The 24,139-nt window shown below is 52.3% G+C and overlaps 8 protein-coding genes across 8 annotated transcripts; 3 read left to right on the forward strand and 5 right to left on the reverse strand.

Annotated features, from left to right (window-relative positions):
- Window positions 1-1,401: 1,401 nt before the first annotated feature.
- EsH8_V_000568 (uncharacterized protein) lies at window positions 1,402-2,693 on the reverse strand (the record flags this gene model as incomplete). Its single annotated transcript, XM_083273084.1, has 3 exons — window positions 1,402-2,125; window positions 2,193-2,414; window positions 2,614-2,693. 3 exons carry the CDS (start codon window positions 2,691-2,693, stop codon window positions 1,402-1,404), a joined length of 1,026 nt encoding a protein of 341 aa, XP_083125799.1.
- Window positions 2,694-3,653: 960 nt separating this feature from the next.
- On the reverse strand, window positions 3,654-5,701 carry EsH8_V_000569 (cytochrome P450; the record flags this gene model as incomplete). Its single annotated transcript, XM_083273085.1, has 3 exons — window positions 3,654-5,358; window positions 5,423-5,519; window positions 5,578-5,701. The coding sequence occupies 3 exons, from the start codon at window positions 5,699-5,701 to the stop codon at window positions 3,654-3,656; spliced, it is 1,926 nt and encodes a 641-aa protein (XP_083125800.1).
- Window positions 5,702-7,615: 1,914 nt separating this feature from the next.
- Window positions 7,616-10,005, reverse strand: EsH8_V_000570 (neutral/alkaline ceramidase; the record flags this gene model as incomplete). Its single annotated transcript, XM_083273086.1, has 2 exons — window positions 7,616-8,201; window positions 8,255-10,005. The coding sequence occupies 2 exons, from the start codon at window positions 10,003-10,005 to the stop codon at window positions 7,616-7,618; spliced, it is 2,337 nt and encodes a 778-aa protein (XP_083125801.1).
- Window positions 10,006-10,794: 789 nt separating this feature from the next.
- EsH8_V_000571 (uncharacterized protein) lies at window positions 10,795-12,642 on the reverse strand (the record flags this gene model as incomplete). Its single annotated transcript, XM_083273087.1, has 5 exons — window positions 10,795-11,389; window positions 11,453-11,514; window positions 11,581-11,887; window positions 11,994-12,232; window positions 12,313-12,642. 5 exons carry the CDS (start codon window positions 12,640-12,642, stop codon window positions 10,795-10,797), a joined length of 1,533 nt encoding a protein of 510 aa, XP_083125802.1.
- Window positions 12,643-14,565: 1,923 nt separating this feature from the next.
- Window positions 14,566-16,125, forward strand: EsH8_V_000572 (RmlC-like cupin domain-containing protein; the record flags this gene model as incomplete). The annotated part of the gene is made up of 7 exons (XM_083273088.1): window positions 14,566-14,707; window positions 14,763-14,998; window positions 15,061-15,158; window positions 15,206-15,301; window positions 15,361-15,706; window positions 15,755-15,876; window positions 15,936-16,125. The coding sequence occupies 7 exons, from the start codon at window positions 14,566-14,568 to the stop codon at window positions 16,123-16,125; spliced, it is 1,230 nt and encodes a 409-aa protein (XP_083125803.1).
- A 2,875-nt stretch (window positions 16,126-19,000) lies between these two features.
- On the forward strand, window positions 19,001-19,597 carry EsH8_V_000573 (camp-regulated phosphoprotein/endosulfine conserved region-domain-containing protein; the record flags this gene model as incomplete). Its single annotated transcript, XM_083273089.1, has 2 exons — window positions 19,001-19,036; window positions 19,187-19,597. The coding sequence occupies 2 exons, from the start codon at window positions 19,001-19,003 to the stop codon at window positions 19,595-19,597; spliced, it is 447 nt and encodes a 148-aa protein (XP_083125804.1).
- Window positions 19,598-20,418: 821 nt separating this feature from the next.
- Window positions 20,419-21,480, reverse strand: EsH8_V_000574 (metal-dependent protein hydrolase; the record flags this gene model as incomplete). The annotated part of the gene is made up of 1 exon (XM_083273090.1): window positions 20,419-21,480. The coding sequence occupies one exon, from the start codon at window positions 21,478-21,480 to the stop codon at window positions 20,419-20,421; it is 1,062 nt and encodes a 353-aa protein (XP_083125805.1).
- Window positions 21,481-22,001: 521 nt separating this feature from the next.
- On the forward strand, window positions 22,002-23,289 carry EsH8_V_000575 (IEC3 subunit of the Ino80 complex, chromatin re-modelling-domain-containing protein; the record flags this gene model as incomplete). Its single annotated transcript, XM_083273091.1, has 2 exons — window positions 22,002-22,237; window positions 22,317-23,289. 2 exons carry the CDS (start codon window positions 22,002-22,004, stop codon window positions 23,287-23,289), a joined length of 1,209 nt encoding a protein of 402 aa, XP_083125806.1.
- Between the last annotated feature and the right edge of the window lie 850 nt (window positions 23,290-24,139).

Raw genomic sequence — 24,139 nt, forward strand, 5'->3', positions numbered from 1 at the left:
ATGACAATAAGAGAGGCGCTACGGGTATTGGTTCACACTGCCCTCTGCTGGATCGTATCCAATTCTCAATATTCGGCAGGTCGACTTGGCCATGTAATCACAGTTTACCAGTGGATGAACTGGCGCTTTGCTTAACCGTCGTCGCACTCGTTGACTAGATAGCATGGAAATTGACAAGCCTGTGGATGAGCTGTGCATATTCCATCTAAATATCCAAAATGTATTACACCAAGTAATTGGCATCCTATATGTACCAGGACTGAAAGTGCAGCAAGTCGAGGTTTCTCGCGGTCGTGTTCAATATCCTTGGTCAACCCCCCTATTTTCTTTTGTCTTCTTTTTTCTTTTCTTTTTTGCTGGCAGCTTCCACGGAGGAGTTGTCAACTTCAACTCTTAGTCTAGGAGATACAGTCGCAATGACGCGTCTAGTCCGCCTCGTGATACCAGCGATTTTACCATAGACGTGAACAAAGTCAAGCTGGTTCCGCAACCTCGATTGTTGCCCTCTTATCACGTGAACTTAGCCAAGAGTCGTGCCGGCATTTATGATACAGTAAAGACATGGCCACAAGCAACACTCCCATAACTGTCCTCTCTTGAGGGCCTGGGTTGATACTAGGCCTACCTACATCTAAATATACCAGGTCGGAATCCGGTAGTAGAGAGAACACAATAGCGTCAAAACATCCAATTAGGAGGGCCCCCTCAGTTGATATAGGCACATGGTGGAGACGGCCATTCTGCATAGAGTCAAAATCAAAGGTTGCATAACTTCAAAACACAATGCATTTTCAACATCATCACATGACCTCTAACGGGAAAATATATCGTACGGGTTCGGCGCTCTGTATCCCGGATCAAAAAACAAACCAAAACGAAAGGCTCCCCAACCAACATACCCCATGCATGACGATGGAGCTCTGCCGCATCATCAATGTTCATGGTGTTGCAACTGAAATGCGCCACCGATAAGAAAACCAGAACAGGTTCAAGGCGCATGAAACGAGCACCCAAGACCCAGAAGGAAAAGTAACTACATCCCAACAGACTCATGAGCACCCGGTTGAAAAAAAGAAATAAAAAGACATCAAACGCAACCGCAAGACTCGTTTCCCACATTCCAGCTACGGTCTTGAGGGTCACCGAACTCCCATTCACAAATTGAAGAGGTATCAGTCGAAGAGCCACGCGTGACGCCCATACAAACGCCCAGAACGCCGCCTTCGAGCGACGAGGAAAAAAGAAGCGAGGAGTTAGGCGCCGGTACGTTCAACAGGCTTGCAGGCAAGCTTGTCCGTGTTGGGTTCCTCTTTAAAACTCTAGCTTTGTCATCGATACCATGAGCGTTTCGTCGAAAATGGGAGTCCCCAGACGGATGCCCTGGTCGTGAGAGAGGGCCCTCTATTTCTTCAAGACAGCGTCGTAGAGGCTCACGAGACCGGTGATGGCAGCACCTGTGAGGATGCCCTTCCACTCACCATACAGAGCACTGTTGATACGGTCGATTGAGCTCTCATTGATCCACCCGCCAAAAGTGGCCCTCTGACCGTAGATGACGAATGAAATCAGGGCCTTGACAATGCTGAACACCAAGGGGTCGACGTTGTACTCGACGGTTGTGCTCTTGGTGCGGCCTCGCGGCTGGGGATGGCTCGCAGCGCTCAGGTTGTAGAAGTACCCGAACAAGGAGGGGATGAGAACAGAAGTAAGAGTCCACAGCGTAACAGGCGACCAGAAGGACGAGGTGACGAACAAGAACGCGTCAGGAACGTAGACGGGGTAAAAGTTGGTACCCAGGGCAGGGATGGCGGGGATAGTGAAGGCGTAGCGGAGGGGCAGAACCTCGGCCCTCAGGTTCCAGGCCTCGAACGCGGCCACGGTAAACAGCACAGAGGTCACAGTGGACAAGGACGAGCGGACGGCGTGGGTGCCCTCCTGAATGCCCGACTGGTCATAAAGCTCCGTGACGCGCTCGCGCACGGCGACAGTGTGACGGTCTACGGCCTCGGCGACATCGGCAGGCGTCGCAGGCAGAGGAATACGGCTCGCAAGGGACAGATTGCGAGCAGGAGTGCGCGTCGCCAGGGCGGTGGAGAGCGCGGGCTCTGGGCTTGACGATTCGGCTCTATGACGCGTGTTAGTCGCGACAGGCATGACGCGGATGAGCGCATCGCAGGGCAAGTTTTACTTACTCAGGTTCATGCTGAGTCTCCTCAAAAGATCTTGTCGCCCTGCGTCGCGCAGACTTAACAAGATCCGTCAGCGGCGCCTCTCTCTTGACGGGCGAACCAGCAGCCTTAGCGCGGCTGTTGTAGTAGGGTGCAAGCTTCGGGTTGTGGGAGAACTGAGTCGTGTTCTCTGCGAGATATTCATCGAGAGTAACTTCCAAATCGGCCTTCTTCTGGTTCTCGTAACTGCGAGAAGCGGGTTGTTAGTCCTGGGGTCTGAAAAGTATCGTGGGTCTCTTGGCCACAGCTCGACGCGCCTCGGGTAGCCTTGGCGACGGTCGCAACGTACGCGACAGCAGCGCAGGTTGAGCTCGAATGCGACTTGCGCAAAGGGTCGGGACGCGCAGGAAACGCGACGAGAGCACGACAAACAAAGGAAACTTACCCAGTGAGTCCGGTCAGCGCGGCGAGCTCGACGAGGTCGCTCTTGCGCTGCCTCGCCAACCACGAGTTTGCGCCCGACATGATTTGGTTGTTCAAATGACGGAAAAGTTAAATGAAATGGGTATCAGACGAATCGCGCAAATGTGGCGACCCTAAAAGTTCAATGCAAGAAATTCTCTTGTAGAGTATTTGGAGCGAATGCAGGGCAGGTTGTCCTTCGGGTTGGAATACTCGAGGGACGTGGGAGGGGCAGATGAGCAATGGTGATAACGGCAACGATAGCTGGGCTGAGCTAGGTTGTATGGGTGTAGTGTGTGTGGATGGGGGGTGGGCAAGGCGAGTTGGTCGGAGCGTTGTTTATGTTTTTTTTTTCTTTTTCCCTCTCTTCCCTCGACAGCGGCGGGTCTTGTGTTGTTGTGGTGAGAGTGACGCAGCGGGATTTGGGGAAGGGGATGAGGAGGGGAGCGGCTTGGAAGGGAGACACCTAGCCCGTCCTGCACAGCTGAGGAAGGAATCCGGGGAGGGGACAGCGGGTGATGCTGCCGAGCTCATCAGTCCCCATAGCGAACTGGCACCAAAGCTACTGCAAGTGCGCTGAGAAGGTCCTCGGGACATTGCTACTGGCTTAGCGCGGTTTCCCTCCCCCGGGAGCAGAAAGCACTGGCCAGAAATGACGACAAAAGGCTACGTATCCACCAGAGCTGTCCGAATTGGGCAAGGCGAGTAAACAAACGGCTTGGTCGTTGTCCATTGCGCGCGACTGGTCGATGATCTCCCCGTGACAGAGCAATATGAAGCCAGCTGGGAATGCTGGCATGATTTGAGCTGCTATGACAACGAACCTCTCAGCCTGACAGACAGTCACTCGCACCCAATCACAAACACACACACATACCTCAGCATGTTGAAAATTATACCTGGTGATATTCAGGCTCTCGTGGTGATTGCCAACCGTCCTCCGAACTTACACGGCGGAAGAAAAAAACTAAGCCACCGGCCCGATGCCCAGCCCTTGCCATTTTAGCACCCTAATTATACAATCTAAGCAGAATCGATAATGTTGACAAACCTCTCCTCTCCCCGCGGCACAATCCGAATTGGGACGCTGGTCCCCTGAGGCAACTTTAACGTCAACACAGTCGTTGCCGTCTTGACAACCTCCCGGCACTTGTCCTGGGCCTTTTTATACAGCTTTTGTCTCTCTGTTCGATCCATCGCCTCAACCTCAGAATCCGACGCCCACTCATCCACCGCCAGCTCGATACTGTACCGTTGAAAGATGACAGACAGCACGGCAATGATTTCAACCTGCGCGATGCGCCGTCCTAGACATGACCGCGGGCCATCTGAAAAAGGGACGTAAGACCCTCGCACCGGCCGAAACATCTTCTCGCTGGTATCTGAACCCTTGTACCCGCCGTAATCCTCCGTATCGCCGCTCTTATCCTCGTCCTGGCCGGCGTTCGAGCTGGTGCGGTACCACCGTTCCGGCACGTAGTCGTCCAAGTCATGATCCGCGTCCGTAAGCTTACTGGGCTTTGATGGCCAATTTCGTGGGTTGCGGTGTGCCGCCACGGTCACAATGGAAATATTCGCGCCTTTGGGCAGGACGTACTTCTCACCGTCTAACGAAATGATCCCGTCACCCTCCGGGTTCACTTTCTTAGGTATTTCAACCACGGCTGGCGTCATCCGCAGCGTCTCATTCATACAGGCGCCCAGCATCGAGGCAAGCATGGGATTAACCGTGCTGTCGTAGCTCCATGTGCTCGGGTCGCTGTCACCAAAGATGCCATCAATGTCTCTCTGGAGCTGCCGCTGCACAGCCGGATTACAGGCGACCTCGATCAGTCCAAAGTGCATCGCGTTCGCCGTCGTTTCGTGTCCCGCAACAAGCATGATGAAGGCGTTGCCCGATATCTCGGAATTGGACAGCTGCGGGATCTTGGATTGCTTGTTCACGCCTCCGTGGGCCGCCGCCCCGTTGCCGTACTTTGACTTTACGAGCTGGCCCATGAGGTCCATGCCTGCATCGCTGTGATCGCCGTTTTGCAAGTCCTCAATCTTGTCCTGCATCAGTTCGTCTATGTACTGCACATAGTTGTCATGTGAATCCACTGCACGTTTCGTGTATTTGAAAGGCAACAGTTTGAGGATCTTGTGTGGTACCAACAGCAGTACCAATATGTGTTCCAACATTTCGGCAATCGAGTCGACGAAACTCATCGTGTGGCCTGGAGGGGCCTCGAGCGAACTGTACTTCGTGAGCTTCGCATCTGTGCCGTTGGGGAGCGTCTGTCCGGGCCAAAGCAAGCGCATCCCGAACCCGACGTAACTGATGATGTTGAGTGCAAGGCGCATCGTGTCATGGTCTAGCGTCTCTATGGTCTGCCTCCTCTTCCTTTCCTCCGGAGCTAGCCACTTCTGCGTCATGCTCTGTGTCTGCTTGATAGATTCGGCAAAGACGAGGGCGGCGTTCTTCTCGTTAAAGGTGGCGGCGGTGACCTTTCGGTGCATGCGCCACACAGGGCCCTCGGTGGTCAGGACATTGTCGCCGAATTGCTTCAGGATCGCGTACGTCTCGATCAGCTTGGGAAACTTTTCTCGCTGTTGGGTGATCTGATGGATGGCTTCTGCGCTGTCGGTCACAATGAGGACCTGGTAGGGCGACACGATCATGAAGGTCTCGCCAATACGCGCGAAAGGTTTATGGAGAAGATCGTAGGACCAGTTTGGGATGAGTAGTCTACTCAACAAACCGATTGGGTCAGCATGTGTGTGATGGAGAGATGGGGCCAGGCAGTACAGACTCTAGCCAATCTTCCCACCAAGACTTGGGAAAGGACTTGATGATGGGAACCCAGAGCTTATGGGTGATCTGCCATGCTATCGAGAATGGTGATACGGCTTTGTTCGCACAGTTAGTGTGTATCCTTTGGGGAGCGGCCTCTCCTTGAGCACGTACGAGCTATTACGTATGGCAAGCCGACCTTCTTCGCCTCGGCTATGTTGCGCTGTAGGCCCGAGACGTAGGAATATACGCCGTAGGCGACTACAGCCCCGACGAGGACGAGAATGGATGACACCATGGTGATGCCGGGTACTTGGGCGGTGACAGAATCGTATAACCGTGATTAAAGGGATGACGAGATCGTGAGAGACTACCTCGGATCGTAACCTCACAAAAGGCTATCGCCAGCGGGGCTTGTGGACTCGACGGTATCCAAGACAGAGATGTCATTCGAGCTTTGACGTCCTCCCTTTGTTCAGCCCTGAGAGCCAAAAGAAAATGTGAGCGAGTTTATATTTACAACGATGATATGGTATAACGTAAGAAGAACAAAACACAGCCCAAGCTGAGGAAGAAAGGAAAATGTTGTAGAATGGTAATAGAAGAAACGAAAGAAAGATTGGAAACATCGATACGTCTGGGGCAGGGCCATGTGGCAGCATAGGCAGGGGTCGAAGCTCTTGTTTCGGGTCCAGCAAGCTCCGAAACTAGCAAAGCCCCTGCCCCGTCCATTGCAGGACAATAGACAGTGTTTGCTTTTAGCTTGATTGGGCCCCTTGTGATGGTTGCCTATGTTTGTCGTTTTCGAATAATCGGCATGTGATTCGTTGAGATGAAGGGTGTTTTGGGGGGACAAAGTTGTGCTAGGGCGGAAAGGAACCATTCAGAGGGTGACAGCTTGGTTCTGCCCAATTCGCGCTGGTATATGGTCAATTGACTGTGTCCATTGTAGCTTGGCCAAAGTTGCATTGTAGTGGGCAAATAAGACTTCCTCAAAGGTAACCTTCGCTGGTAGCGGACATTTCCTTGGCAGTCAAATGGAGTAAGACAGCAGTGCTCGACGACAAACAAGACTTGATGAATCAACGACTGACCACTGCCGAGTTGGTTGGCTGCAGCCACCCACTAATTACAGTGTGACAAAGGAGCAATGTTTGTTCCAGCGGGACGGTCCCAGATGTGGGGCGCCGGAAAAAGCCATGCATGCCTTAATTGACAGCCGCATTTACCCCTCCCAGAGAGTTACTGGTATCGAAGGAGAGCTTAGGTTGTCTCCTGCAGCAGCTGTGGCGGCTGCCCCGGCAGATTGCCTACCGGCCACCACGGCAAGCGATCGGTGAGTGCCTAGAGTTTGATGCGCAAACATGAATCGCTTGAAGGAAGCAAACAACATAAAATGTGTTAATGTTCGTAACGGAAAGGAGCAGATGGGTTCGGTGTAGAGCATCACATGGATGCGACTTGGACATGCACGTCAGGTGTCCAATCAAGGGTTGCCTCGGTATTGGCCGACGCAGGATGGCGGCACAGAAGACCAGGGTGTTTCCAACGAACATTCATGTGTTGCGCACCATTGCACTTTCCACACTATTGCATTAATACATGATAATGTAACCTCCGACCCAGGTAGGCTTGACATCTAGTCACTTGTGCGTCTTTTACTCATGTCTGTGAGCTTCGATATCCTAAGGCGACTCCAACCGCGGCCGTGCATGTGCCCGTCGGGACCCAGTGATGTAAAATACAAGTGCGATGAATGCTGCGGAACAAAAGAAGAAGAATAAGTGCTTTAATTACAATACTAGGCTTCGCGTACGTCGTACGTTAGCCACAGGAAACATGAATCTGGATCGCTCACCAATATCGTGGCGCCACACGGTCCAAGAACTAGAACTGGGTGTGCTATCTCCAAGTCTTACAGCGGTAATTTATTTGAAGTTTTCCTATAAGATACTAATTTCGTGCCATAGCCCTGAAACCTTTCGCATGCGCCTTGACGGTGTCGCTATTGATCCAACAAACCACAGATCCTGGCTTTGGACTGCCGCTGGAGTTATGCCCTGGCTCAATTCAGAGGTAATGTTTGCCATATGCCTCCCATCCACAAGCTAATACCTACAGCATCAAGATTCAGGTCATTTCTTGGAGACTTTCCATTCTTCCCTATCGATCCCATGTCCCACCCAACACCATGAATCCAGTCAACCCAACCTCATTGCAATCTGAACTGTCCACTGACTCCCTCGAAACTCGTTATCTTTCCACTCAACGACTTTGAGTCTCCGTAATAGCGGATACGGTACGTTCCCGGTTTTGCATGATCCTCAGTTTCCCATACAATCTCAACCTCGCTCGTGGCAAGTACGTCACTTGTACGCTTCCAATTGAAAATCAAACTCCAGTCACTGTCGTCCCGTACTACGCCCCATCTTTTGATGACCCCTTTATCGATCACTAGTTTCTCGACGACAGCATAGTTTTGCTCGAGGCGCAAGTTGTTACGCGGGTTGGCCCCGACAAAAGTAGCTCGCACAACATCGCCAACAGCATACTTCTTTTCCACGTCGGTTTTAACATCACCAAAACTGCGGAAAGCAGGTGTTCCATCCCGAACGACGCCTGTGATGAAACTCAAGGAGCGATTGCTGTTGTCGGGAGGATACGGGCGTCCAACATGAGGGGGAGACCCCACTACAGATGAAGCTCCCAGTATTGGCAGGTACTTGAGGGTTCGATTGATATACGCATCCAGCGTATAGGGACCATAAAGGGTTGAAGCTCCCTCGTATCGTTGAATGCTGCAGACCTTGTTAACATTGCGTTGTACACCGAAGCAACGGCCGGATCTTACCCATATTCCTCCTGCGTTGTGATATAATGCGTATAACTGTTTGCCGGGCCTCCAATCACCACCATGGGTTTTAAATCAGTCTCGTCGGCAAACAAGGATTCGGCCTCCTTTCTGACAGCATCTTTCCACCGGCGGCCTGCCATGGTTGAGGCCTCTCCCGGGCTGACTATGATTACAAGCTGGCCAACTCGGAATGTTTGGATATCTACGATATTTGGTGTCCATTGGTACGGGGTGAAGACCTCGCCAACATCCAGCAGAATCGGTTTAGGGGCATGACAGGCGATTTGGTCATCTGTGGGTGCTTTCAACAAACCCCCAACAACTTTCCACAAGGGAGATGTGTTGGATGAGTTTGAGTCGTGTTGAGTAAAATCAAATGCGCCGGGTCCATCTGACGTCCCGGCTGCGAAGGAGTACCCCAATGCCGCAGGACAGGTCCTCACTTCTGTCCCGTTGGGTAGTTCAAATTGGAACTCCGACATATTGTGGAAGGTATGGAACGACTTGACCCATGACCCACGAACTCGCTGGGCGTTGGATCCCATGTCGTCAAATAGATTCTTAGCAGCAGTGTACTGCCTCTTGCCTATCTCAAAGCAAGATGCGGCTCCGTTGTCCTTCTTTCGGAAGAACGGTCCCCTGGCGTGGCATTTCTGGCTCTTCCCATCGCTACAAGTACTCGTCTTGAAGTCGCAGGGCTCACCGGAGTCATCTTCGCACCAAGCGCCTAATACGTTAGGGCTGACATCTCCCACATTTGCCTGGGAGAAACCGGCAACGAAGCTACTGGTTGCGTAGGGTTGCCTTCTTACACTCTTCTCGAAAAGGGAAGCCGCTACACCCTTGTTATCCCCTGAGATGAGTGTATTGTTGCCGAGCATGGAGGTTCCGTGAGTGGGAAACCATGTCAATACACCGATACTCTTGTCGTCGGAAGCCCGCTGGAAATTCAGCAGGGTCATGTCCTTTTCAACAGATCCATCATCCTCACCACTGACGTTGTACTTGGCGCGCTCCTCTTCGGGGTTTGCCATATACGCGTACAAACTGCGGTTAATGTTGGCACCGGTAACCTTGGTAGACCCAATGCTGATATGCCCCGGCTCCAGGCTCTCGTGGGCACGACGTATCGCCAGCAGTGTACCATCGACGATGGCCCTGTAGCTCTGCTGGTCGAAGCCCTTGCTCGTGATTTGGGGCAATAGGTAGTTCAGCCAGGCACCCGGGCCAGAGTGGGAATGCGTTCCGGTCAAAGCCAAATTGTGGTGTCCGTACATGGAATAGTCGAAGCCCAGCTCAGCAAGTCCATGAAGGACGCCGTAGCGAACAGCCGTGTCTCCCGACTGCGTGTCCAGTATAACGTAGATGAATCTGTCGTTACGTTTTTCGACGCTGCCGACAATGAAAGCGCGGGCGTACAGTCTTTGTCGGAGGCCAGTCCCAAGCTGTTTGGGATCTGCGTAACCCATCATGTTGATTTCCACAACCGGGCCGGTTATGTCGGCTCGGCCGGCTCCGAGAAGATACAAGTCATTGTCTGCATCAATGTCGGCGACGTTGAAAGTCCCGGGAAACCACTTTCTAGCTTCATAAAAATTGCTTATAGGCGCATAAAGTCCGTAGATGATCAAAAAGGATAGGCCGAAGCTGACCAGGTAAAGCAAAGCTCGCCGGGAGCTTGGTGGGGAAGCCGCTTGAGCTGCCTCCGGCAAGGCGGGGCTCTTGTCGACGCTCCGTCTTGACGGCATGGTGCAAATGCCTATGAGGGATGTTTATTAAGAAAACATAGATGAATGGAACTGAAGAAAGTGTTTCACGAGTCACAAGAGCTTCTTAGCGCTGCGCCATCACAAGGAGTGCGGTGACAGGCTGGTGCGACGCGGAAGACGCGGCCGGACCTCTACCGGGGGGCGAGCGAATGACGCATGTTCAAAATTGTTAGTGCACGGCCACTGACTGATATCCCTTGTGGAACACCAAGACTTGCTATGTATTTTGGCGGCGGGCATGATCCTCTCTGTGGCATATAATTTGCTAATGCAGGTTCGCAGGTACGTTTTTGTATGTTGGTAACTCCAGTATCGAATACTTCTCTGTGTCGGGATGTCGTCACTTTCAAGGACATAGGTATATATAAACCATGAGTGAACGCCCCCCTCTAGCTTAGGGTAGGATACCTTCTCAGCGATTAATCAGCTCGGAAATCTCTCGTGATTAACTACGATGAACTTGATGGATCCTGCTAGGTGATTAACAAGTTGAAAACAACGCATGACTATCTTGCGTTTACACCAAACCAGCGTTTATTTATCAAAACCGATGTATCATAATTCTTCTAACTAGGCGCTTCAGAAAGCATTTGATTTCAATAAATACTATGAGATTACCAAGGCAAGTCTGTCGTGTATTATAACGGATAATAACAAAACAATTACAAACCACAATCATGAAGACAAAAATACGACCAACTTTCAAAATCAAATCTATTTTCCGGGTAGCCATCTCGATGTCCTAACTATCCCCATTAACCTTAAGCTTTAGTAGTACTTCGGGTTCTTGGGATCAGTCAAGTCAAAGATGACAGAAGAGTGAGGCCGCGCACCGCCGCGGTCGCGGGTGAAGATGCTCTCGAAGTCGATAGTCCTGTTGAAGCTGAGACTTCCGTCAGGGAGAATGTCGAGCCAGTGTCCTTTGTAATCCCCGGGCGTATTCACAATGGAGATCTGTTGTATGCGAGAGTTGCGCCGGTCAGCAAAGCACCGCAAACTTGGGAAACGAAGAATAGAGAGGGCAAAACTAACATCACCAGCCTGCACAAAATATCCGGTAACAAGCAAATTCTTCTTGTCGGGGCTGATCTTGACGTAATGAGGTCCAATAATAGGCTGCGTCTCGTTCGGGTCATCGAGTCTCTTAACGTTGCCCAGGTCGGAGATGTCGAGCGCCGCGACGTGGTTGCCCAGTGTGATGGTGAAGTAGGCGAATTTGCCGTCGTCGGTGATGTCCGAGTAAATGGCCAGCGAGTCCTTTGCCTTAGGTCCTAGGTCGTACAGCAGCTCGGTCACGCCCTGCTTGCCCGAGGAATCACGGCGGAAGGGATATATGATCCAGACCTGGCCGGGTCCGACAGCACTGAATAATTCAGCGATTAGCTTGAATTTGTCTGTCAAACCAGACAGTAAAAGAAGGACTCACGTAGCGATGGCAGCGCTTTCCGGGTTACCCGGGATAAACTTAACGTCCTGAATACCCAGACCCTAAGAAGATCACGTCAGTTCAATACTAGTTCTTCTGAGAGTCGCCATTGCAAATGAGATACTTACGTTGGGAATGGTAATGGTAGAAATAATGGTCCGATCGGACAAGTTCCACAGACGCAGGGTGTTCGCCTTCTGAATCCCCAATGTTGGCTTCAAGATGGTCAGGGGCACGACAAAGTCCGAGGTAATAATGATGCCCTTGTGGAAATCAACCGCCAGACCGTGCGGACTGAATTGCTCGCCCAGAATATTGAGCGTTCCCGCAACATCCTCGGGCCACTCGTGGATGATGTCTCCCTCAGCGTTGGTCTCGACAAGGCGGCCCGGCGAAGTACCCACGGCACTGCCCATGTAAGTGATGAAGAACCCACTAGGCGTTCAGTTGTCAGCATATCCAAAATCTTTTGAACTCATCTTTATTTGCGGGGAAAACTGGTAGGAGGGGTAAACTGGATGATAGGAAATGGAAAACGAACCCCTCTGGCTTAGCCCGGATCTCATCGACGATAGAGCTCAGAAGAGCACGATTGGACTTCTTGAACTTAGGCGCATAAGGGTTAGAGACGTCAAAGTAGAAAGCCGTGTCTTGCGTCTTAAGAAGAGACAAGAGACCACCGCCGATAAGCGTCTTGCCATCCACAGAGCTGCCCAAGTGGTGGGGGGAGTTCCCGCTTGTTGGCACATCTGTGACGGCGATGATTTGGCCAAAGGTGTTCTGGTAGCCCGATTATATCAGTAAGTCACTGGTACAGAAGGTATGTGCCACGAAAAAGGCTGAAAAGATTCTGATCATACATCATCTAAGCTCGCTGTCACTAAAAAGTCCTTGTGAATGTTATCCCCAGCACCTGTCCAGAAGTAACCAATCTTCTTGGGTTTGATGTTGGCACCGGTGAAAGGAGGACTGTCGAGAGGAGGTGTGGGGAGTTGAAGGACGGGAAGAGGAGGGGCGTTGGAAGCCAGAGGCTCTGTCACCCCGGGAATGGAGGGAATCAGAGGAGGCAGGCTGATGCCTATGGGGCTTCTCTTGTCGGCGGGAGTATGATCGTTTGTGTTGACCGGCCCGGCTGCTACTCGGGAGACCAGGAAGCTCGCAAGAGCGGCCATGGATATTTTTGAGAGCATGATGAATTCAATGATGAGCAAATGTTTCCAGAAAGGGCGAAGACAAAGTGAGGTGACTGGAGATAATTCCGAAAGCTGTTCAAATGTGGCCATCAACACCATCTTCTTATACTTCTTCATCCTACGTGTTTGTCATTTCCCACCCAGCCCTTCCTCTCCCTCTCTTTCTGCTATCATGGTGCATTCTCTCAAGAGAATCACATCATGAAGCCCAAAAAGCTCCTCATCCACGCCGTTGACGAGAAATAACACCCTGGCAAGCAATGATGCCGACCAAGATGTACTCTTTCGATCTTCTCCTCAATCTCACAGCGCCTTGGGCGCTTGATTGTGCCTCTGCCAAGACATTCACTGGCTGTACATCACAATTTGATGATCATCAACTATAAGCTCGATAAAGTCTTACCAGCTTGCTTGAAAAGGAATGCTGTGATGTCGCCATTCTGTAGTGTACGGCAAGTTTGGCATCCGTTCAGATGAAGTTGGCCAAAAGTAAGACCCCGTCCCTTACAGACGTCCAGGTTTAGTCAAGAGCTGTGTTCTCGTGGTCCCACGCTCATGGTATTTGCAGCAAAGTTAAGGACAAAACGGAATTTGATCGACAGTCAACGGCAGTTGGGCCACATGCAGGGGGAGTCTTATAGTGTAATGAACGGCTGACACCATATGGGTTCATAAATAAGTTGGAAGAGTGAAGATCATATCGCCTAACACAGGCAAAACTTGCAATTTCACTTGCTGGATGAGCAGGGTCAAATGTACTAGTGTCATTGTTTTCCAATAGTCTTGAATGTCATCATTTCCAACTAACTAGAACCTGTGAAGCTGAAAATTTTGAGCACATTTACTCACAGCTGCTAAAGGATCCAGCCCAGGCAAAGAGTCAAGCAATACTGGGACATGCAATGAGGTTGTCTCTAACCTTTACCGTGGGATTGGGCTCAGAGGCCAATGCATCGAGAAACACGACTCAGAGGACTGACGAGGTGGATCTCAGACATGCTTGGCAAATCCCTAGTTACAAGGCATTCATGATTGACTAAAACGTCTTTGGGGCCTGAAACTTTGTTTACATTTCATGGCTGGCGTTTGTAGAGTAAGAGACACAAGGTGCCATGAGAATCTGATTGCTGAGTGCCCAAATATCCATACCAAGCAGCCTGACCATTGCCATAGTATATCAGGGCCGCGGTAGGAGAAGCGAGAAATATTTCAATGTTGATTTATATTGAGCTCTCACCGTCAAGTAATAGCTTCGTGGTCCACTACCTAACGCAGAAGTCTCTTAATCACATGTCGAATAAAAGTCTCAAATACGAGTACAGCCAACAAGGTCAAAGGATCAGTGTCCATTTTTGTGTGATGAACATGGTTCAGCCAATGATTGTAACCAAACAAGGTTTGGTAAAATCACCATAGTCCATCTCGTCATTGTAGATTTTGGGGAGCTGGAGGGATTGGGTTGATAGGGATCGGCGCTTTAGCAGCATCACCCCACGCTTTCCCACGATGTCGTTATTTTCGGACATATGTCGAATGGCCGGGATTAAGCTTACCGGCGTGCCCAATTTAAAGACAAACATGGGCGATCATTCAGCAAGACCTGCGGATTTTGGGGACAGATGCCGATGATTTGAGATAGTCAATAGATGGTTGGGTGGCATCAATAACGCCGAATGGTCGATGTCGCCATCACGAACCGCTGCTTTTGCAGCTGCAACACCGGTGCTGTGGTCATCACTTCGAATGTGACGCTGTGCAGCATTCCGCCATCGCCAGAGAGAACGTCGCGTTCATGGCTGATGCGCGAGGGGATTCTGATGCTCGTAGTAAGTATAAATGACCATTCGAAGACATCCATGGCTCTCCCTTTGCTCGTTGCTTCCCTCACGCTACTCGTTTATTCGTCATCCGCCTGCAGCTATGAGACTGACCCAAGCCTCCGTCATCAGCCTGATCGGCCTAGTTGCCAGCACGACCGCCGTGCCACAGAACGTGAAGAGGGACGCCCAGTTTAATGTCGGGCAACCTATTGACGGCAACGGGAAAGGAGGCCCAATCCTCGGTGGGTAGTTTCGGACCCATACGCTGCTGGCACCTTGCCTAACAAGATACCTCAGGCGGTACCAACAACCAGATTGACAGAGAAAACCCCGACAACCTCGGCCAGCAGTCCACTGACAACGGAGTTGTCCCGAATCTGAAATGGAGGTTTTCCGACTCCAAAACCCGTATCCTGAATGGAGGCTGGGTCCGCGAGCAAGTCATTCAGGACTTGCCCCAGAGCCATGACATCGCGGCTGCACAGCAGCATCTTAAGAAAGGAGCCATCCGGGAGCTGCATTGGCACAAAGTGGTATGTTGCCCCCAGTGATGAACGCGAACCTGGCAAGCAGTCTGACATTCGGCGTTGCCAAGGCGGAGTGGGGCATTGTCTACTCCGGCTCCGTGATCATCGGAGCGATAGGCGAGGACGGGCGAAGCCAGGTGGAGAAGTTGAACTACGGAGACATTTGGTAGGTATTACAATGGGCTCTCTCATCCTCTCTAACCTTGCTTTTAGGTACTTCCCCAAGGGTGCCGCCCACTACATCCAGGGTGTCGAGGACGAGAACGAGTATCTCCTTGCTTTCGACGAGGCTGATTTCGACAAGATCGGGTGTGTGATTACTGCTAAGTTATGGGTTGGCTGCAAGAACATTACTAATACCGTGGCAGGACCACCTTCAACATTGTCGACTGGCTAGCACACACTCCGCGCAACATCTTGGCTAGGAACTTTGGTGTTGAACCCTCCGTCTTTGAGAAATTGCCGGCCACCAACCCATACATTCTCAACGCAACGATTGCCAACCAAAATGTGACTGTTAGCCCGGAAAAATATCTGTCGGGAAATAGCTCCTTTGTGTATCGCACATTTGAACACCCACCCGAAGAGGTCCCTGGGAACGGGGGTGAGTTCAGAAAAATCGACTCCACCAACTTCCCCATCAGCAAGACGATTGCTGCCACCTTCGTCACTTTGAAGCCTGGAGGACTGAGGGAGCTTCACTGGCATCCAAACGTAAGCATCTTCGCTTCCTTGAGGATACATATTTTCTAATTGTACCAGGCTGAGGAATGGCTCTACTTCCACAAAGGTTCCGGTCGAGCAACCGTGTTCATTGGAAGCGGCGCAGCGCGAACGTTCGATCTAACCAGCGGGGACACCTTCGTAGCGCCGGACAACTCTGGGTTTGGCACCCCCGGAAACTCATCAAAAAAGAATTGAAAAAGCTAACGTATCGTGGCAGGCACTATATTGAGAACACCTCCGACACGGAGGACTTGGTCTGGATCGAGCTTTACAAGTCGGACAGGGTCGTGGATATTTCTCTTACACAATGGTTGGCCCTTACACCGCCAGAAATTGTAGCCCAGACCCTGAAAGTTCCGATTGAGTTTGTCGAACAGTTGAAGCAGGAGAAGCAGATTCTAATTTAGTGTAAGGTGGTCAGTGGAGGTGCCGGCCACGGGACTTTGCTTCTGCTTCTTTCGGTACGGGAACCTTTTTCTTTTTTCCCATTGGTCTGGTTCATGTAATGTTTAGTAGTCTCAAAGTACTTTACCCATGGAAAGCTAGTTGCTGCAACGTTTGGCTAGAGCGGTCAAGGAGTGACAGACCACCAAGAGGTCACGATGATGAGTAACGACTCATGTTTGGCGCTGGAACATGCATAGCAGCAAAAACTGGTAAGCGGGGGTTTCGATGAGGCATACCATACCACTGGAAGTAAGTTCTTCGATACCAAAATACTGAAAACATCCCTTACCCCCGTCTTTTCCATTTGAGGCCAGACGAGACGGGAACGGAAGATTTCGGCAGGATGGCGGCATGCGTGTGCAGGGACCAGAGCGGGAAACTCTATCAGCGACTAGCGGGCTTTTGGCCAAGCGTAGGTGTATGCGTGCCCAGCCCGGCTAACAGGGGATTGACGGCTGTCAACCATCAACGGTGCAACACCGATCACGCGGAATCGTATGATAGACGTGAGTGTGTAGCAGCAGATGAAGCCATGGGTAAAGAGAAGGGTCAAAGAAGCACCCCATTGACCGCGGAAGACGGACCAGAGACCCCAACCTGACCAGCCCAACTATACCATCGCCGCGAAGTTATTTGGGCAGCACCTCAGCTTATGCGTGGTCTCGGAGATGGCGGTGGAGGTTGACCTTTGACTGGCTTTGGGGGCACCAGAGGTGGTGTGAGAGGGAAGAAGAAAGTGCCAAATAACGTACCAAGCCACCCTTCGCGTTGATTGTTGTTGGACAACCGGTACTTGCACCGATCAAATCATGAGAAGGCCGCAGATAAGGCAATGCTAGAGGCGGAATGCGGGGACATGGCAAGAGACAAGCTGAATCCAGACACGGTCAGACAGCTTCCAATTCTACGGGCGAGAGTACAGTTGACAGTAGCAGACGGTTGGGGGGGAGCTCTGAGGTAGGTCGTTCTTCCATTCTCCACTGCGGCATGGCAGGGATAACAGCTTTACGTCATCACAATCCTTCGGCAGCTATACATATTGGGGATCATCCCCTCCTTCAACTAGCTGTCACACCTGGGATTATCGTTCGCCAGTTAAAAGGTCGATGAGGAACCGAGCTGGGATATTGGACCCGGTCGTTGATAGTGCCCCCGGGTATGCGAGCCGCGGGAAGGCCGCAGGTACCATGGACGCCAGAACTGAGTCAACGGTGATTTGAGCATCAATACAGACCAACCTGGTGGCAATAAAGTCAACCAAGACCCTGGGGATCGCCAGGGAAAGCCAAGAGATTCCGCCAGTAACCTTGGAATCTTGTGTCTCGTTGATGACTCCTGGTAGCCGGTCCTAGGATTACGCTGCATCCTCCCAGCCGCAGTACACAATAGGAACGTCCGGCCGAAAGACAAGAATGGAAGCTGCAGCAAGTCTCAAGGAACAGCTCATCCCTTCCATACGGGGACGGTGTTGAGTGGTCAAGTGAGCAGCTGAAGGCTTTCCTGTAGGAGGGCACACAGTATCATCGGCAACGGTTATGCAGCTCGTGGTGGAGACGCGTTGCTGGTGCCGGGAAGATGCATCGGTCGAACGAAGAGCAGGACGGGTAGTTGGGCTGCCATCAAGATATTCTAGGCTAGGTATGGGGTAGGGAGGGAGAGATAGAGAGGGTTGGACAGGGACTGGGAGGAGGGGAGAGAGGAGGTGGTGACAAACGGCGCCTATGTGAGTACCGTGCAGCCAGTGCTACTATGTACATAGCAGAAGGATTTGGCAAGCAGCAGAGCAAAGCTGAGGTGACAGCAGTTGCAAGGTGAACCATGTCTCAACCCAGAAGGAGTCCCTAGAAGGTATCTGCTAACAAATGGGGTCCTCTCCGTCTCGTGAGCGTTCCATGGCAAGAAGTCACGGCCCCGTTGTTTGTGTGTCATCGAGGCCCGGCCAGAGTTGGAGCCAATGGAGCCGGATGGACACGCACAACAAGGCATTGCGCTGCAACGCGAAGCTAATCACATAGCAAATAAACGGCCTATACTGGGGATGGAGGACGGACGGGGGGCCTAGTAATAGCACGGACTGTAAACATTCATGCAGTCATTGGTTTGCTAAGGGCATGGACACGACACTCTCGGATCTAGGCCTGGCCCCCCGCCTTGGACCCTTCCTTTTTACCTGCTGCTCATGCTTTGCGCTTCGTCGTGTCCACGGGAACCAGATGAAACTGAATTCTGCCAACTCGCGTCTATAGATAATCAATAGTCATGATTAATTTGCCCACATCCACAATGGTGAACCCAATTGCCCTACCTTCACCTGTCAATTTGCATGTTTTTTCTCAACCTCGAAGCGTCGCCTTGTTTGCCGTCCTGCTAGTATTTGTCGGTAGGTTTCGTGGCTCACTGAGCATAGCGGCTTCCGGAATTCCTCAGCAGCTCCTTCGGCGAACAAATCTCTGTGTCACTCACTTACTCGATACCCTACAAGCGCAACCCCCCGATAAAGCGGTACATCTGCGAGTACGTACTCCCGGTCCCGCTTTCACCACCCTGGGAACCTGCACCAGCGCGCTCTGGCGCTGGATCCGACCTGACTTCACTGTCCCGTCCCCCTCTCCCCAAAAAAGAAAGGGCCCCGCTAAAAACCACTAAGACGCACCCGCCGCCTTACAACCCATCTGCACCTCCAACTCCCGTCACATTCACACCTGCATCCCACTTCGTCCATCAACGTCTCTCTTCTTTTCCACGACACTACTTCTTCGCTTTGGTATTCCAGAAGACTCGAGCTTATCAAAAGACAAGAGACCAAAAGGCTCAAGTGCGACATTCGCCGACAAGATGAATCCCCTCCAGAAGAACAAGATTGACGTCTCGGTACGTTAACACCAGCCACTCGCCGTCTTTCCAACCCAATGCCCCACCTTGGTAGCGAAGTCCGCGATGGCATCGCGGCTCCCAGGACAATTTCTTCTGTCGTTCACGCTATTCGGCACGATATTTGCTGACTATTTTTTTTTATCACAGTCCCTCTCCCCCGAGGAGCAGCGCCTTTTCCGCCTCTATGGCAAGCTTCCCTCTCGCTCCGACCACTTTGCCAAGCACCTGAAGGACCGCAAGTACTTCGATTCAGGCGACTATGCCATGTCCAAGGCTGGTAAGGGCGACAGCGTCGACACAGGAGCTGTTGGCTCCGAACACCCCGTTCCCGAGAACATCCCCCACCTTTCGAGCCCTGTCAACAACTCCTCATCCTCGCTCAACGGCAACAAGCACCACCCTAGCATCCCCAGCGGCGCCCTTGCTGGTAGCCCCGTGAAGGAGTCGAGCTTCCTTAACCGCGAGACTAGCGCCGAGGAGGTTGAGAAGAAGGATAAGGAGAACAACTCACCGGTCGACGGCGCCACCAAGACGGAGAGCATTCCCATCCGCAGATGAGGGGCTTAAACTAGCTTCTTCTGCTCTATCTTCTTCTCCCACGATTCGGTTGGGTGTTGTTGGAACTACCCGGAGGCAAATTGGGTGTTTGTCGGAGCTGGATTTCTACTACGATGTTATGATGTTGTGTTGATCTTTTCATGAAACTCCTAGGCGTTGGAACGGGGTGGGAACCAAGCACAAACGGTTAAATGGAACGAGTATGTCTTCGGCTTCTTTGTTGTGGATGGGCCTGCGGACTGCGGCGCTTTCGACCTCGCAGCCCGGGATGTCCTCTCCGCTATGCGCGGCACTACTATGAAGGATGGAATTTTTCCGTACATGTATTTTGGGCTGGAGCAGAGGGCAGAGGAGGATGACACATGAAAGCAACTAAATCGAGACTCCAATGTGTCTTATTTTCCCGCAGATGTGCTTGTGCGACTTCTGTTTTCCAATCAGCTTCCTGGGCCAGCTTGCGACGGTGTTTGAGTGCTTAGCTTTGGCTTTCACATGTTGCCAACTATCTTAAGGCGGCCGTTCTAAATGCATGTAGACTTCCTCGAAGTATTGCCCAAGTCACATAAACCTGGTGCGATGACGCATAACTTGTCAAGTTTTCAGGCGTTTGCTCCCTGTTTTGCACAGAGTTGAGAGCAAGCGTCTGTACAGGACATGGAGTTTGAGCAACTTTACCGATGAGGACACTTTGCATCAAGACAGAGACGTACGGGAACCCAGTGTTGATAAGCAATAAGACACTTTTTTGTTTTTTGATGCCATACGCCGTCCTATGTTCCAATAACCTCCCACAACCATGATCGAACCACATAAAGACCTTTTCACAGATCCAATGCCTTGATCGCCATATCCTTGGCGCCCTCAAAAGTCTTGTTTCCACCGATGAAGCCCGCCGCGTGGACGAAAACGCCGCCAGGGATGCCAGAGATGCCGTCAAGCTCCTCATCTCTAAACCCGCGCCACGCCTCGGGCAGCGGCTTTCGGCTTTCGAATGAGTCTTTGGTGACGGGCACCGCCTGCACGCGCCACTTGGCATCCGGAGCAGGCTTCTCAGGGTATAGAACATACACCACCGAGGGGCTGCCTCCCTCGAGCGAGTACAGGTGGTCCTTCCAGGGGGCACTCTGTCCCTCGAGCACCAGCACGCGTCCCAGGGGGTCGTACTGCGTACGCTTCTCAAAGGCGGCCTGCACGACGGCGCGGGCCGGCAGCCATGCCTTGGAGTAGTAGTCAAGATCGGCATCAAACTCCTCCCCAATACGGCGGCTCGCCTTGAGGAAGCGCTCGTCCTCCAGGCGCTGAGCCTCGACGGGGTCCGACGGCACAGGGTCGTTCCAGTTAGGGTTCAGTCGGCCAACAACAGAGCCGAGAGTGAAGGCGCCCTCGCTAAAGCGCTTCTCGAGACCCGCTGCGGCAACAGCTTTAGGGTCGTAAACGGAGATACCGTTGTCGTGGGCGTCCAAGGCCTCGACGAAGCTTTCGTACAGCTTCTTGTACAGCAGCTCAACCTCGGGGCTGTCCTCTGCGACTGGGGTTTCAGCGCCATCGCTGAGCTTCTGGGCGATGATGGCCTTGCCAAAGTGCATGAAGACGAGACCGGCGCTCGACAGTTTGGTGGCCTTGCCGGGAAAGGTAGTGGTGAAGCCGCGCTGGTGGTGGTCGTAGCGCTTCTTGCCATCATCGTACTCACCGCCGACATCGACGACGGTGTGGCATGTCTCCAGGACCTTGGGATCGCGCGTCCGGATCAACTGGGAGTCACGGTATGCGGGGAGCTTGCGCAGCATATGCACTGCCAGGGCCTCGTCGGCGTGGAAGTGGCCGTTGTGGGTGCCGATGGTGACGGGCGACATTTTGACTCTCTTTGCTGCGTTTTCGGCCATTCGGATTGATTTGAACAGACGGAACATGCAATTCCGGGGAGGAAACTGAGATTGTGTGTAAAGTAAAAACAGTTTGTGGGAGTTGTGGTTCAGCGAATTCAACTTCTCAGAGGTGAAGGCGAAGAATTGGTGTTTGAGATGTGATAGCCACACCCCACATTTTACGACATGGACCCACACACTGCCCAATGATGAAGCTCGCTTATCTGGACTCCCGCGTGGCTCTATTATTGACGCTTTTCCCAAGCTCTCACTGGAGAGAATTGGCCAGGAACGTGCATCGCAGCCTCGTCGTCGCCCTGTATCCGCGCGCCCGTCGAATCCCCATACGCATCTCTCGCTCTTCCGAACCGGGTCAGCTCTTAATGTCATCAACAACAACAGCAAATTTCCTCAACCGCCAATGGTAGGAGAAGCCTGCCGTCCATCCCAATAAGCCAAAGACTTTAAATCAACCAATGTCATTTTCAATCCATGATTGATTCCTTTTAACGGCTATCGAAAACTCCACCGACTGCGCCATGCCTACCGCAATGAGCGACGCCAACGGCAGCACCACGACCCGCGAGGTCAAGGCCGAAGGCCACGACTCCGATGACGGCAGAACAGGAGATGGAAAGGCGACGTATAAATCATGGAAGAAGAAGTACCGCAAGATGCGCATCACGTTTGACCAGAAGATGCACGACTGCGAGGAACTGCATCGTCAAGAGTCTCAGGCGCTTGCTACTGCGAAGCGCATCGCCATCGAGAACGAGTGAGTTGTCCGATATTCCGTCAATTATATGACACCCCAAGTGGTTCATTGCGCAGCGTGTTGACTCCTCTATTATCAGTCGAATACTCGATCTGCTGTTGGACATGAATTCCTCAGCTCAAATCCCCCTCGACAAACGTTTCGATATCTCCCAAGACGCTCGGGAAGACTCCTCCTTCCCCGCCCTTGATGTCGATAGCCGTCCAAAGGAACCGCTCGTCGACCAACCTACAAAGTCATTGAAGACGCTCCTCAAAGAGGTTCCGCACTACACTTACTCTCAGGCAAAGGAGCAATCCCCCTCCGTTGTAGCCGACATGGAGCCCTTCTCCGGCGAGCCTCATCCTCCCTCCTTCCTCACGACCGAAGATATCGACGATTATATCCATGATGTCGACAGACGTATCGATCCCGACAACCTTCTACCGTCGTTGGCCCCTGCGGCCCGCAGCGCTGCTCCCCTTCCGGAGCCCAACCCGCACGCTCTCTCCCAAAGCATCGCCATGAAGAACCCCACGAGTGTCTATAACTGGCTACGTAAACACGCGCCAAAGACCTTCCTGCAGGATGCCGAGAATGCCGCCGGGACCGCTGGAGACGACGAGGCCAACGCCGGCGAAACACCCCAAACGGACGGCCGCAAGCGACGCGGCGGAGCCAGAGGGGGCGAAGGAAGCCGCGGCGGTCGCGGTTCTCGAGGCGGAAAACGCGCCTCTCTCGCAGCAGTGCGAGCTGAGAAGGCTGCGCAGAGGGCCGCCGAAAAGGCCGCCGCCGCCGCCGAAAGGGCCGCCGCCCTGCGGCGAGATGCAGACAGCTATGACCACAGCATGGAGGATGAGGTAGACTCTGATGGCCCCAGCCTTGCGACTCCGGCAACAGGCCGCGGCAAGAGAAAGCGGGCCGGCAGGGATGATGACGAGGGATACCGACCCAGGGGCTCAAGCAGCCGACCGACCAAGAAGAAGCGTAAAAGCGAGGGTACCGACCTCGGTACCCCTACAGTGTCCAAGAGGGGCCGCAAGAGTGAGGCTGCGCGTGAGAGGGACGACTAATGGTTCGGCCTGCGGACGAAGAGCACTGCTACTAGTTCAAGGCGAACGGTGGTAAGATTTTGGGATTTGATGTCTAGCTGGGGTGTCGGCGGTTGGCCACTCAGAGGTATCTGCCCATCATTTCAACAGAGCAGACCCTTTTGAGCCTTATACGAAACATCATTGGCGCTCGATACCACCGGCAAGGCACAAATGCATTTCGGAGGATATAAAGGCAATTTTGGAAGACAGCCTTGGCAGAGCTGGCGCATGCCACGCTGCCGAGACAAATCAGCGCTCACTTTGTTACTTTTGTAGACGTGTACTGTACATCATCATACATTGAGTAGGGGCTCTCCGCCCCCCCAAGTCTAAGAGGCGTGGTTTTACGAGCTTGTACGTGGTCGACAGGGTGGGGCGGAGCTCGGGGGAACGGCGTAACGGAGATTCTTCAATGCAGACAAGATTCGGAGGGAAAACTAGGGGCAAGCACTGGCACAAATTCATTGGGGTTTATTTTTTATTTTATTTTATTTTATTTTCGGCATATCCAACAGTGAAGATTTTCGAACACGGCCCACCCGAGTCCCTTTCCTCATTGGAATTTGACTTTTGGTATGTACCACTGAGCGGCTTGCCTATTTACACATGGCCCCCAGCCCCCCCTTCTCTCCCTCTCCCTTCTCCCTCTCTGTGTGTGCGCGTGTGTGCTGCTCTAGCAGGTGATGCTAGGCAGATGATATCAAGTAACTATAAGAAATTGGAAGAGATGAACGGAAAATACAGGCAAACAGCCACGCTGTTGTTGCTTTCAGACGCAAAAAGGTATAGGCGCGCGTTGTTGCAGACGTTTCAAACAGGATGAAAACCG

This window comes from Colletotrichum jinshuiense, chromosome 5, assembly GCF_051148585.1.
Source record: "Colletotrichum jinshuiense chromosome 5, complete sequence".
NCBI classification, from domain to species: domain Eukaryota; kingdom Fungi; phylum Ascomycota; class Sordariomycetes; order Glomerellales; family Glomerellaceae; genus Colletotrichum; species Colletotrichum jinshuiense.